At 32.2% G+C, this 13,879-nt stretch overlaps 1 protein-coding gene across 1 annotated transcript in view; it reads left to right on the top strand.

Annotated features, from left to right (window-relative positions):
• Positions 1-13,879, top strand: part of LOC118204169 (glycolipid transfer protein) — a 143,589-nt gene that overhangs the window by 4,410 nt on the left and 125,300 nt on the right. Inside the window, exons 2-3 of the mRNA XM_085824706.1 lie at positions 8,537-8,592; positions 9,281-9,402. Coding sequence (XP_085680832.1) covers positions 8,537-8,592; positions 9,281-9,402 — 178 coding nt within the window. The remainder of the gene's footprint in view (positions 1-8,536; positions 8,593-9,280; positions 9,403-13,879) is intronic.

Below are 13,879 nucleotides of genomic sequence, written 5' to 3' on the forward strand. Positions count from 1 at the left end.
ATCATAACTTAGATTCCATTCCATGCTGACTAACTAACAAACTGAGGGTGAAAATCTGAGAGACGCGAGAAGGCGTGCGGGTGTCACATACCCAAACAGTACATGGGCGTAGCCAGCTCAAATTGCGGGGAAGGGGGGGGGCCTGTTACGGCTCCTATGGCTATACTGTTCTACCTATTACAGCATCTTCAAGTATATAGGAATTATTACATGATGAATATATTGTGTTAATAGCAATTATCTTAATATAAATAATAATTATATTATGAATCTTGTTAATAAAATTATGTAACATAATTATGGATATATTGCATTTCATTATCGTATTTATAATTATTACCTTACAATCATATTAAATGCGTAACTCAATATTTCTATTTTAAAATTAATTAAACATTATTATTAAAATATTTAAAAAATTATGAAATTCATTTTATTTTGGTTACATAATACAAAAATAAAGATAAATAAATATATAAAATCCATACTTCTGTTGTATATAATAAAGATATTGAATTAAATACATAAAAGTTGTAAATACATCATTTATTCTAGACATGAAATTAAATTACAAATAAAAATTAAAAAAAAAAAAAAAGAAAAGAAAAAGAAGGCAAACATTTTTCTGGCCTTTTTTCATTTTGGTTCGGCATTTAAAATATTCCCGAATTCCACTTTCCGTGACTGTAAACTGGCAAATACGTATATCAATAATTTTGTCAATTGATATTCCTTTGGTATAATTAATGTTCCTTAATACCAAAGAATTTCTGCGCTCTTCCGTCAGAGTACCTCTATTATAATTTTCTAACCTTTTCAAAGCACCTGCGGAAGGTTAACATTCGCAAGATATTACCAGCAGTGTAGTTGCTATGTTCAAAAGCACATTAGTATTTGGTAAAAAGATTTTATTCGAAGCTTTTAAAACCAAAACTGATGTGCCTGGGAGCTTTGCTTTGGGAATAGACATAAAATGCCGTTGCCAATGTTTCGTCTCTTCGTTTAGAAGTTTCGTAGAGGGTAAATCAATTTCTAAGGCATTTCTCCCGTCTTCTTAGCATGCCTTCGTGGTGTAATGGTCAGCACGCTCAGAGCGTATTCAAGAGGACAGTGATTCGAGTCCTGACGAGGGCATGGCTCATTTTTTATCTCTCCTGCTTTAAAAAAATACCTAATGTCTCTATAGTGGCACCTGAAATAAAAGGTGGAGAATGATGATTCTTCACTACCAGGATTTGGCAATTGGGTCCCCAAAACTTCAGTTGCCCTTTAAAAGGAGGAGTATATAGGGTATTTCTACCGCCTTCTGAGCAAGCCTTCGCGGTGTAGTGGTCAGCATGCTCGATGCGAATTCAAGAGGTCCGTGGTTCGAGTCCCGGCGAGTTCATTGCTCCTTTTTCACATGACTCCTGCATAAAAAAAAAAAAAAAAAAAAAAATCTGAAATGTTTCAGATTTTAAATTACGTCCAAAGGGGCGTTTTTTTAACGTTTTGAGTGTTACCTTTATTTATTAAATATCATGTTCTTTGCACTTAAACCATAAAATTCAGTTCAAGAGCAATATCGCAAAATAATGTTAAATTAAGCATATCTTTAGAATTTCCGATATACACAGTCTCGCGAGCTGGAGATAAAAGTATTTTTTTTTTTTTTCCTATATAACGTTGCCATTTCTCGCTTTTAAAGCATTGAGTTTGTAAATCAAAAATTCGTTAAAGTTTTACAAAATATAAAATCTATAATAAAACAAATTCCAAATTTGGGATTTCAGATGCCCATATTCGCAGTAGGATTTCGTCATTCAAAATTCGATGGCTCTATGTACCATTGTTTTATCACAATGCGAGAAATAGACAATCATTTATGCAGATTTTTCATTATTTAATTTCTTCAAATATAATGCAGGACTCTAACATTTTGTGGCAACAGTTTGAAAAGTGAACCGACGTTTATGAGTCCGACGCAAAATCGCAAAACGAAAACAATAGTCCTTCAGGGACAAAGCCCCTTTGGACTAAAAAAAAAAAAAAAAAAAAACCTAATGACTCTACAATCTTCAACTCATTTACCGCAATTTTATTTACACGATCAGCACAAACTGATGGCTGTATGCAGAACAGGGATGATGCAGTCTTTTCTAAACTTGAAAATTGAGATTTTAAATGGAAATTGAGATGGTCAAGTAAAGGTATTTCTAAATTAGTTTTATAGTAATTAAACACAGAATCACAATGAGCATTATATTGATAGATTTGCTTTAGAATGATGCGTGGCAGGTAATTAAAAATTGAAAAATTTTACCACTTATCAAACTTTTCAGTTTCGATAAATACATTTAAATACACAATTGCACACACCGCATGCAATTTTGAATGCATTAAAAATTTATTTTATCATTATAATTATAGCTATTATTAAGTTTGCTATAATTATATAACAGTTAGTATTTTCAAATGGGGGGATATTGCATAATATTTTCCACAACAGAAATGCTTCCTGTAGAAAATGTACAAGTGTTTGGAGAAAAGAAACCTAATTTTTTTGCACTTTTTTTCTAATTTGTGCTTTCTTTTTTCAGGGCATCCCATATTAAGTGATTTGCATTAATTCAATGCAAGTTAAAGCATTATTTCTGGTAACACAACACATAGCGAAATTTGCAGGAAAAATATAGACTTTAGATCTAATTCGTTACTTTTCGCTTTCTCATGAACAAATTGGCCGGATCCCTCATAGTTTATTCCCAAGGGCTAATTGGACCTCGTATAGTGATTCCAGCAATTTAGTAAAATGCCTCGGTTCTATTCGTCGACACGCTTAGCTTATAGGAATCCTCACTGTGTAATTCTAAGTTGCTGTTGGAAGTGAAGAACCTTAAGAACTGATAATCGAATAACTGCTTGAGTTTGTGTGACAGGAAACAACAAGATAGAAGGATAAAATAACCCTTTATTATTCCAACTAAAGTTTAACAAAACTCCGTCTTGGAGTAGACACTTGGGCTTGAACTTAAGAAACTGAGAATTAAACTAAACTAATATTAACTAAAGAGATAAAGCCGAAGCTATCAAGATTCTAAAGAGTTGGCCTCTTAACGTTAATAGACTGCAAAGCTATCAAAGGCCTAAAGTACGGCCCGAGCATAATAACAGCTTATGAGAGAGTAGCCTAAAAAGGCAAACGCGTGCTATCCAGAATACTTAGTATCTCTCTCACTGGAATTGGAGCTCGTAGAACATTGTTTGAAATTCACATTTTCAGTAAAACTATTTGATTTTGATGATAACTTATTCTTCATTCGAAGAATTAATTAAGAAATAGTAAACTATTATTACATTGTTTTTTTGACTCTTCACTTGTAGGATTCCCTACTGTGTAATTCTTATAAGTGAAGAATCTTAAGAACTAGTAAGCGAATAATAGCTTGAGTTTGTAAGACAATAATTAAACTTGGAAAGGGTTAAAAGACTCTTTATTATTCAAATAAGATTTCACAGAACTCAGTCTTGGAGTTGTACAATAAAGCCGACACTTGAGCTTGAAAAATCAAACTAAACTAATCTGAACTAAAGAGATATAGCCGAAGCTATCAAAATTCTAACAGAGTTGGCCCCTGAATGCTGATTGACTGCGAAACTATCAAAGGCCTAAAGTACGGCTGAGCGTAATAATAGCTTACGAGAGAGTAGCCTAAAAATGCGGACGCATGCAGCCAGAATATCTGGTATCTCTCTCACTAAGACAGTAGAACTTTGCGGTTAAATACCACTCATCCTCATTATGTATTCAGACGTGATTCTAAAACTACGTTCTGGCCGGAAGTGGTAAGTTGAAGTTAAGAATTGACAGGAAAGGAAGTTTAACTCAAAATTTAACTGTTAATAAAATTAATATAATCCTTACAAGCTTTAAAACTGAAAAGAAAAAGAAAAAAAAAAAAAAAAAAAAAACAAGCAGTTTTAAGAGTTTTGCAAAAATCGATGTTCTACACTATAGAATTTAAAAATTAATAACTGTAGTTTTAAAATTTTAGGCCATGAATCTAATTATGTGATGTAAATGAACCATACTTTTGCATTCCCTTCCGAGGATAACTGTGATACCCTTTAATATTAATATTTAATTTTTTATGTTATTTTTCTGTTTTGCATTATGATCAAAAAGTAAAATACATTTGTTTTTGATAAATATGTTAGAACTATAGTGTAGAACATCGATTTTTGCAAAATAAAGCCCATACCAATAAAATTATTTCCCTTAAAAAGGGATGTTGTTGATTCGTGGTTTCGGCTTGATGTCGATGATGTATATGATCTTACAATTACATCAAATTTTTATCATTATAATTAGTATTTCATATATGCTTGCTACTGTGTGTTGAAATCAGTACGGAAAAGCATACAAATGTTATTTGTCTATGGGAATGGATGCCATCTTATTTGTGGAGGACTTTCTAAGGGAAACAGGATTGTATTTACCTTATACACAAGAAAAACAATAAAAGCTCGTTTCCTGATATTTTAACCTATGTCGAACTAGCACTGTTCAGCAATCTTATACATTTTGCACATTAATGGGCTATGTACATTTTTCATTCTATTTCAATTCTCGTGTTTTATATTTCCTTTTAATCAGTAATATTATCTGATTATTTGTCCCAAACGCAGCTGCACACAAAATAAATCTGAAAGCTTTCAGATTTTATATTATGCACAAAGGAGCATGTTTTTTTTTTTTTTTTTAATTTTGTGTGTTACCTTTATTTATTAAATATCATGTTCTTCGCACTTAAACCATAAAATTAAATTCAACAGCAATACCCCAAATAAACTAAAAAGAGCATACCTTTCAAATTTCCGATGCACAGTCTCTTGCGCTCGAGATAATTCCCCCCTCCCGGTACAGTGTTGCCATTGCTCGTTTTGAAATGGGTGAGTTTGTTAATCAAAAATTCGTTAAAGTTTTATAAAACAGGAAATAGATAATAATACAAATTCCAAATTGATTCTTCCAGATGCTCATATTCGAGTAAAGGACTATGTTATTCAAAATTTGATGCCTCTAGGTATCGTGTTTTCACAATGCGGCAAACATGCATACATTCATTCAGATTCTTCATTATTTAATTTCTTTAAATATAATGAAGGGCTCTAATATTGCTGGCAACAGTTTGAAAAGTGAAACGACGTTTATACTAAACAAACGCAAAGTATCAAAATGAAATTAATAGCCCTTCTGGGAAATTTGTCCCTTTGGGCTAATAATAAAATAAAATAAATTACTTGGCAGTGAATGACCTATCTGCATATTTAACAGCTACCCTATTAAATCATTTTAAATAACAATAATTTAAATTGTTAGATGACTAATAAAATCAAATTCATTGCATTGAATTCAACAAAGTTGACTTGCTCTCTACATTATTCAAAAAAAAAAAAAAAAAAGTTTAATATTTATGCTATACTTATTGACTTAACTGAATTTCGAAATTAATGTAAAAAACAATCAATCAAAAAAATTGTACTATCTTTCCTTCCCTCTTTTGTGCTATATTTAGATAATAAGTAGCAAATCTCAAAATGAAGTACCCCAGCTTATCATTTTTTTGTTTTGTTTTTGTAAATACTTATTTTCTTTTGGTCCGAAACGAAAGGGCTATTGTTTCTTTAGTGACATAAGCTTAATAGCTAGAGGGAAAGTAGGACCAGATACGGAGGGCTATTCAAAACAGTAAAAGAACAAAAGCTTTACGCGTTGAAAGTATCACCTAACCTTCGAAGCATTTTCCCGCCACTTGTTTGGTGAGGAAGGTTGACTTTTCCAGATCTTACTTCTAAATTGAAAATCAGAGTCTTTCCGTTCATTTTTTGTTAATCACATGAATGTTTTTGGGAAGCTGGAAAGCAATATTTTAAAAGTTTGAAGAAAGAATCTATTGAAAATTAATTAGTACTTTTTTTAAGTATAGGTAGTGATGAAGCAGGAGGGTGTTCGGGCGCCCAAGGGCACCCCCCCCCCGGCTATGCGCCTGCAGTACAATTCCTAGAAAAGTATTCGAAAAGTCACTTTACGGATTTCCCAGCTTCATTATTGTGACTTTGAATACAGCTACAAAAGGTTTCGTCCATTTCCAAAAAAGGGGTTTTGAGATAAGGAACAAAGAATAGCCTCCGGGTATGAGATACCCAGCGCGTGTGCCGCAGGTTAAGATATGCTTGAAGGGTATTGTTAATATTGTCATTATTATTCAATATGTCAACATTAAGATAGGCATTATCTGAAAATTTTTGTCAGGTTGATTTATTAATTAATTAACTTATGTGGTTAATTAACTTTGTCAGGTTGATGTATTAATTAATCAACTTAATTAACTCAAGTGCATAGAATTATTTACTTCCTCGAGCATTTCCCCCACACGCATATTGTTCCCCTTATCATTTGTCAATTCAGTGTACCATTATTTGAAACCTGGAAAAAATTCGAATGAATGACTTCAGAATGTAAGAGCATCGCAGGTGTTTCTTTCAGGCTTTTTTGTAAAGAAAATTGTCCATGTTTTGCGGCAAATGTACCTAAGAATTAAAAAATGTTGTTTGAAATTGTAGGTGCGCGTTATAGATTGGAATATACAATATGCAGTTTGGATTGGTTATACTCACGATTATGGTAACAAATCAATGAAAATAATGGTACTTTCCCATGAACACATTCATTATGACAATGGCACGCCTTTGTCCTACCCCCTGCACTAAGAGTTTAGCTCTAAAGTTAAAATGAAATGTAAATTCTTTTCAAACTATTTTACTTAATTAAATACCTTTACATGCCTATCTTTTCTTACAATAATAAATAGTGATCCCTATAAGGATTTAAAAATATAAAAAATAATAAAAATTGTATTTCTTGTCTAAGTTTAAGAATTATCTAAGACTATTTCTACTGGCATCTTCATTATTGCTAAAGCGTCAAAACTCTAGTAAGTTTTGAATCAGTCTCTTGTCATTTTGTCACTAAAAATTAGTGTTGCTAACACTGAATCACTTGACAATCTTCGAGACAAGATTTCTTGATGAGTCCCATTGCAAAAATAAGTCTTAAAAATTTCTCTATTTCTACAACATCAGCTGGCTTCCAATGATGTGTGGATTTCTGATACAATGGTTTTGCATAATTTTGGTAGTGAGAAATAACTGAAAAATTCTGTTGGTCACAAGGAGGCTGAGAGGTCTGCATGTGTCAGATACATTGTATTACTGCTACTGTGAAAAATAATATGATTAGTTGGAGTGTAATTTGCACCAACTTTACATGTTCATATAATGTGGAAACTATTTCAGAATCATCAGTTTCACTTTCACTAATTTTTGAAATACTTTCTATTCTCTCAACATCAGTATTCAAGCCTGTGGCACACTAAAGTGACTCCATACTGATTTCATCTCCTGCAATTTCTTCAGTGTCATGACTTGTATCTTTAGTGTTTGAATCGGAAACACAATCATTAAATTTATAACTGCTTTCTGTGGCTGAATTAATGTCATCACAAAGTTCTTTGTCAGATAAATTGATATACTTTATTGGTTCATCAATTGAAAGAAGCTTTAATTTATTCATTTTTCTTCTTAAAAAATGTAAAACAAATGATAAACATAACGAGTTGCTCGGATATGAAAATAGCACGAGAGCTCTAAAAATTGTGCGAGTAATGCCATCTTGTAGAAATTTATAAAAACATAACATGGACTGGGATGTATATAAAAAATGATAAGTCACTGGATATGCTGGCAACAATATAGAAAAACATTCGGTAAAGGACGAGTTATCTCGTGCGTAGCCCATATAGCAAATAATCTTGGAAGACGATATATCTTGTCCATTGTGGCGAGAGTTTTAAAGCTATACCAAGCATTTTTTTATGCTGCGCCATGACATATTGAGTATCATTTTGTCCATACCTTTGGTCTGATAGTAGATGAAATGAAATGATTACTAATGGCAACAAAGAAACAACATTCTCTAATTTTGTGACAAAAATTTCTCCATAAACATATCAAGGGAAAAGAAAACGGTCTGTGTCACTTTTTTTCTTTTTCTGAATTAGCTTTCAGCAAATTATGCAATTTCCTAGTGTTCATCAATTTTAAAGTAAATACAAGATAACAAGGAATCGGCAGATACCTCTCTCATGTAATTATTGAGCAGTTGCTCCCATGTAATTATTAAACATTTGCTCTATAAGGTGGTGCCTGTTTCCTTATAGAGGATCAAACTCATCTAGAAATGTAATCTTGAGAAATTTCACTGTGTATTCTTCATGCAAGTAATGTAGTTTATGTTTTTTTAAAGCAGTAATGTAACTTTTCTATTTATTGTAAGTAAATTTAGTGCTTTAAATTCATTAAAAATTTATAGCTATCTTAAAGCCAAGTTTATTTTTTTTTGGGGGGGGGTGCATTTATGTTATTTTACATTTTATGTATATATTTTTTGAGTGTACAATTTTTGTAGCTAATAAGATGCAATATTATATTTCAGATTTACTTGGATCTGTTTTTATACCAGTAAAAAGCGACATTAATGGAAATATAGAAGTAACTTTTCTTTTTTTAATGTGAATCTAAAATTATTTATATGTATGATTATTATATTTTTTTAACATTAATACATTACTTTTTGAAATTAGGGTTGCAGTTATATTTGCATTAGCATTAGGAAAATAAATACTCTCTAAGTAAAGTTAATATTATTAAGCTAGCGATATTTTGTTGTTTGACTTCTGAATTAGTATTATTAAGCTAATCATATAGTAAATTTTTATTTTATAATTTTATATATGGTTGTATTAATACTACTGTCTTTAACATTTAAAAATTTCTTTCCCTTTCTGTCACCAATTAGATCACCAGACAAAAGTGGTCTTGCCAACGCAGAGGTTTAAGCATGTTTTATGCATATTCTGTTTAATGTTTTATTAATTTTGAAAAAAAATTTCTCATGTTTTCATGTTGAACTTTTGCCTCTTGACAATAACTTGTTTTAAATTAAAAAAAATATATATATATATTAAATATATTTAGTATAGCATGTCAGAATGTTAGCATAGTATTTTAGTCTGCAGATTGTATGAATTTTAAGCAAGAATTAAAGTTTTTCTTTTATTTTTACCATGCATAGTATTTTGAAACATATAACATATATATAGATTCCTAGCTTTAATTTATAATTTCTATCTTCTTTTCTGTGTGCATAACTTTTTAAACTTACTTTTATTTATTTTAGAAATTATACAAAATATACCACAGTAATGAAGAAAAATTTCTAGCACTGAGTGACATCATTTCTTACGAAATGAACAATACAGATCTCAAAGTAGGGATAGATGCTTTGCTATGGCTTAAAAGGTATTTATTTTTTGTTGCAATACTTAATTCTTGGAAATTAATTTATATGAATTTTCATGGAAGGTACTTAAAATTCACTTCAGAAATTATTAAATAGAAATTATATATTACATGCGTGATTGTGGTTCTATTATAGCCAGAATTCTGGATTTTTAACTTCCTCAAATCCAGAATTTCCAGATTTGAAAAATGTAGACTCTGCAATCAGCAAATCTATAAAATCAAAATCTTTTTAAAATTTTGATCTAAAATCCAGACCTCAAAGCCACCAACAGTTTTTTTTTTGTATACTTTATTCATGCTTATTTAATTCTTTTCCTCCCATAATAAACATGTGGAGAGTCCCGATTCCTAAATAAAAGACTTCCTTATTGAGGACACAATTAATTTTTACATAAATTTGTGTGATCAGTAATTTGACTGTATATCTGCCTGGCATACATCTCGGAGAAAAACATTGTTGAATTTACACCTACTAATATTTTATATCCCTGATGCCAACTTGGTGAATCATTATTCATTATAAAGGGTGGGGCAGGGGAACTTTCTTATTTGAAACACGTGCCATCAAGCGACATTTATTCCGAGAAGAGTGGTGGGGTGGCGCTCATTGAAAAGAGCAGTATCTAACATTTTATGTCATGTAGGTTTAGTACCATTTTATAACATTTTATGTCGTGTAGGTTTAGTGTCGTGTAGGTTTTTAGTTAAATATTAGTAGGTGTAAATTCAATAATGTTTTTCTCCGAGATGTATGCCAGGCAGATATACAGTCAAATTACTGATCACACAAATTTATGTAAAAATTAATTGTGTCCTCAATAAGGACGTCTTTTATTTAGGAATCATGCAGTGGATGAGAGAGGATCGCGCGTTCGCTGTGGGGTCATACTTTTCAACGTACTACATTTTCATCCATATAAATTAGGAGTGGTGCAAAAACTTAATCCACATGATTTTCTTTCACGAAAAAATGCATGCAAAGCCGTTGTTGACAATATGCCTCATGAAGCACTTGTGTTCTTTAGCAATGAGGCTCATTTTCATCTTTCCAGTTGCAGCATGCATTAAGCAAAACATGCGATAATGGAGTGGCACGAATCCCCGAGAATTTCCTGAGCAGCCGCTCGATACAGAACGTGTGACTGTTTGGTGTACATTGACCAGAATAGGCATCATTGGACCATGGTTTTTTGGAGAACATTTAACTGGATGCCTTATCTCCTTACGGGGTGATCGTCAGTGGCCAGCTCGCTCACCTGATTTAACCCCGTGCGATTTCTTTTTGTGGGGCGATCTGAAATCTCTAATGTCCAAAGACCCTGGCTCAACTGAAGAACAATATTCATGCTGCTATCGACAACATACCTGTTGATATACTGGAAAAAGTGGAAAGAAATTTCAAAATACGACTATCTCAATGCATTGACCAGAGCGGAGGCCACCTTACTGATATTATTTTTAAACCATAATAAAAAAAACTTGTCTCTCTATAACTTGGAAAAAATTAAACTGATATCACTTATACTAATTCAGAGGTCAAACAACAAAAATCAGCATTATATTTTCAAAATTTTCACAGGACTAGTTTCGATGGTTTTACTGAACCACCATCCTCAGCTGCAAAACTGCAAATGAACAAGATAGGAAATAATGATTAGATAAGATAAGAAAGCCTGGACAAGAATAAGTAAGTGATGTAGAAGATTACAGTAAACTGAAATAACTTGCTTCTGTATTGCAGTGAAAGCTTGAGTATCTGGCATTCGGCTAACCAGAAAGCTCAAGTAACTGGAATATTTTATAATTAAAAAAAAAGTTGCTAAGAAGATTAAAGAGATGAGAGATTTGTAATACTGTTCCAGAGCTCGTTATATTATTAATACATATAAATTGTTGTCAGATAGTGTGATTTAGCTCGAAAAATGAATAAGCATCATGTTACAACACAATCGTAATTTTGCCTTGGTTTTATTTAAACCCATTTAATTCTTTGTGAGTTAGTTTAAGTTTTGTAAAGAAGAATATAAGTTCTGTTTTTTCATTGCATTTTGAAAACATTATAATCATTTGTGGCCAGTCTCTCACGAGATAGTATGCAGTAAGGTAGATTCTAAGTTACAGGATCCACGCATCAAGGAAGTCAAGATGTGCGATTTATTTGAAAACCGATAAACACTAGCAATGCAATGGTGAAAATTGCGATAAACGATATAAAGTTTTTATATGCTATATCTATTATTTATATCTGTTTATGTAAAGAAGATAAACCTTCTGCTAGAATGACTGTCACAAGTTTGACATTTTTTCATGTTCACTTATTTATTAGTATAACCACCATAATGCAATGTGGCAATTTTTTTAACAAAAGGAAAAGAATAAAAATGAATTTGGTGATGAACAGCTGCAGGTCCCTCTTCATCAGGATGTTAATTTTTTACTCCTGATGAAGAGGTGTTTGCCTTCCAAATTGATAAGAGTTTCAATGAAATCAATGCCAAACACAAGATTAAGATTGTTCATTTGCTTAATTTTAAGACTACCATCATCAACTTCAAGAAGAGCTATGTAATTATACTATGTGTTATTATGCTAAACTATGTGTTGGTACATTATATTGTTCTGTTCATTTGCTTAATTTTGACTACCATCATCAACTTCAAGAAGAGCTATGTAATTATACTATGTGTTATTATGCTAAACTATGTGTTGGTACATTATATTGTTCACTGTAGTTTCAAATACTATTTAAAAATAAAAATTCATTGTTTTCAGGAAAATGGCATGTTTGCCTTGAAACACGAGTAGAGTTATAATGCAGATTTCATGTGGCTGTCAGACAACAGATGTTATATATGCATGATTTAATATTCTAAGAATGGCGTATAGTTGAAGGTAATACAATTACAATATGAATCTGATACAGTCAAGGAACTATAATTCTTATATGTATATTTTATATTGATCCCATATGTACATGCTGTATTCTTTATGTGGGAAGCAATACTTTTGATCAGGTTAAATGACATGATAAGAATGATTTGGAACTTGGCCGTGGCATAATAAATGTCTAGTGAAGAAACTTGACAATACAGTCATGGCTGGATTCAAGATAATTTTATTATTGAGGAAAGCAATTCTGGATTTGCAAGATTTGGTTCACATGCGGATGAGCATCTTACGTGGCTTATATTTTTGTTAGCTCAGCACATATTCCTTGAACAAAGAAGGTAGCCACTAAGCATCTGGCCAGAAGAAAAATTTAAGCGAAAAGTGATGCAGCAATTCAGAGGAAGAAGGGAGGGAGTCAAAAAGTTTCAGTTTGACTTAAAAAGTTTTGGTTTACAATTATTTGATTGGGCAAGAAGTATCTGCATTAAGCATTACATGGGATCACATGATTAATTTGAGTGACGCAGTTTAGACTATTTTTAAGACATAGAGAGGAAGTGCACAAATTAAATAAAAAATAAAAGAGGTTATCTAGTATATTAAAAATTGTGCACGTCTGCCTGTTTGTTTGTAACAGAATGTATACGAGAATTAGGCGGGTGCAGCTCGGGTAAAATCGCTGAATACTGGTAGCTCAGTCCAACTTTCAAATCCCAGCAAGCGGGCTGGTTGCATGGGTGATTTCGTGATTTTCCACATGTGTAATGTGTATGCAGTATCTTTTGGATGCATACATGAATAAAGCGGATGCAGCCCGAGTAAAATCGCTGAAAACTGGTAGTTCATTAAAACTTTCTAATCCCGGCGAACAGTCTGGCTGCATGGGTGGTTGCGTGATTTTCTGCATGTTTAACACGTATGCAGTATGTTGTGGATGCATACGTGAATACAGCGAGCACAGCCCGGGTAAAATAGCTAAACACTGGTAGTTCAGTCCAATTTTCAAATCCCGCTGAACAAAAGTGGGAGCAGCTCGGTAGTTTGGTCCAAATTTTGAATCCCGCCGAATGAAAATGGGCTTTTGCCCTCTATTCTAGTATATTAAAATTTATGCACGTCTGTCTGTTTGTTACATAATCTTCTCTCGAACCGTTCGCATCTGGGTTTAGTGAAACACACCGTTCGATTCCAGAAATTCCTGGTAAGCCATTTTAACCATTCTCATCTTCGTATGATTTTAATTAGCCAAGATAATAATAGCTTTTCCAAACGATAAATTCAACGCAATTTTTTCACTTCCTTTGTTCGGTTTTTCCATATTAAAGGATTTGGCTACACGCCGATTTCTGTTTTCACAAATATCTATGGAATGGCGGTTAGTTAAATTTTGAGAGACATATCCCCTGATTTCAAAAATTCGTCGGAATCCATTGATACCATTCTCATCTTCGTATGACTTTAATCAGCTGAGATATTAATTAAAAATGCTAATTTGAAGTAGCCAATTAAAATTAGAAATTTGCTTTTATATTTTTATCATATACATATATGCACACACACACACACAAAAAAAGAGACACTGTAG

The sequence above is a fragment of the Stegodyphus dumicola genome, chromosome 10 (genome assembly GCF_044657685.1).
Source record: "Stegodyphus dumicola isolate Sdum_Otavi_A_Nest chromosome 10, ASM4465768v1".
Classification (NCBI taxonomy): Eukaryota; Metazoa; Arthropoda; class Arachnida; order Araneae; family Eresidae; genus Stegodyphus; species Stegodyphus dumicola.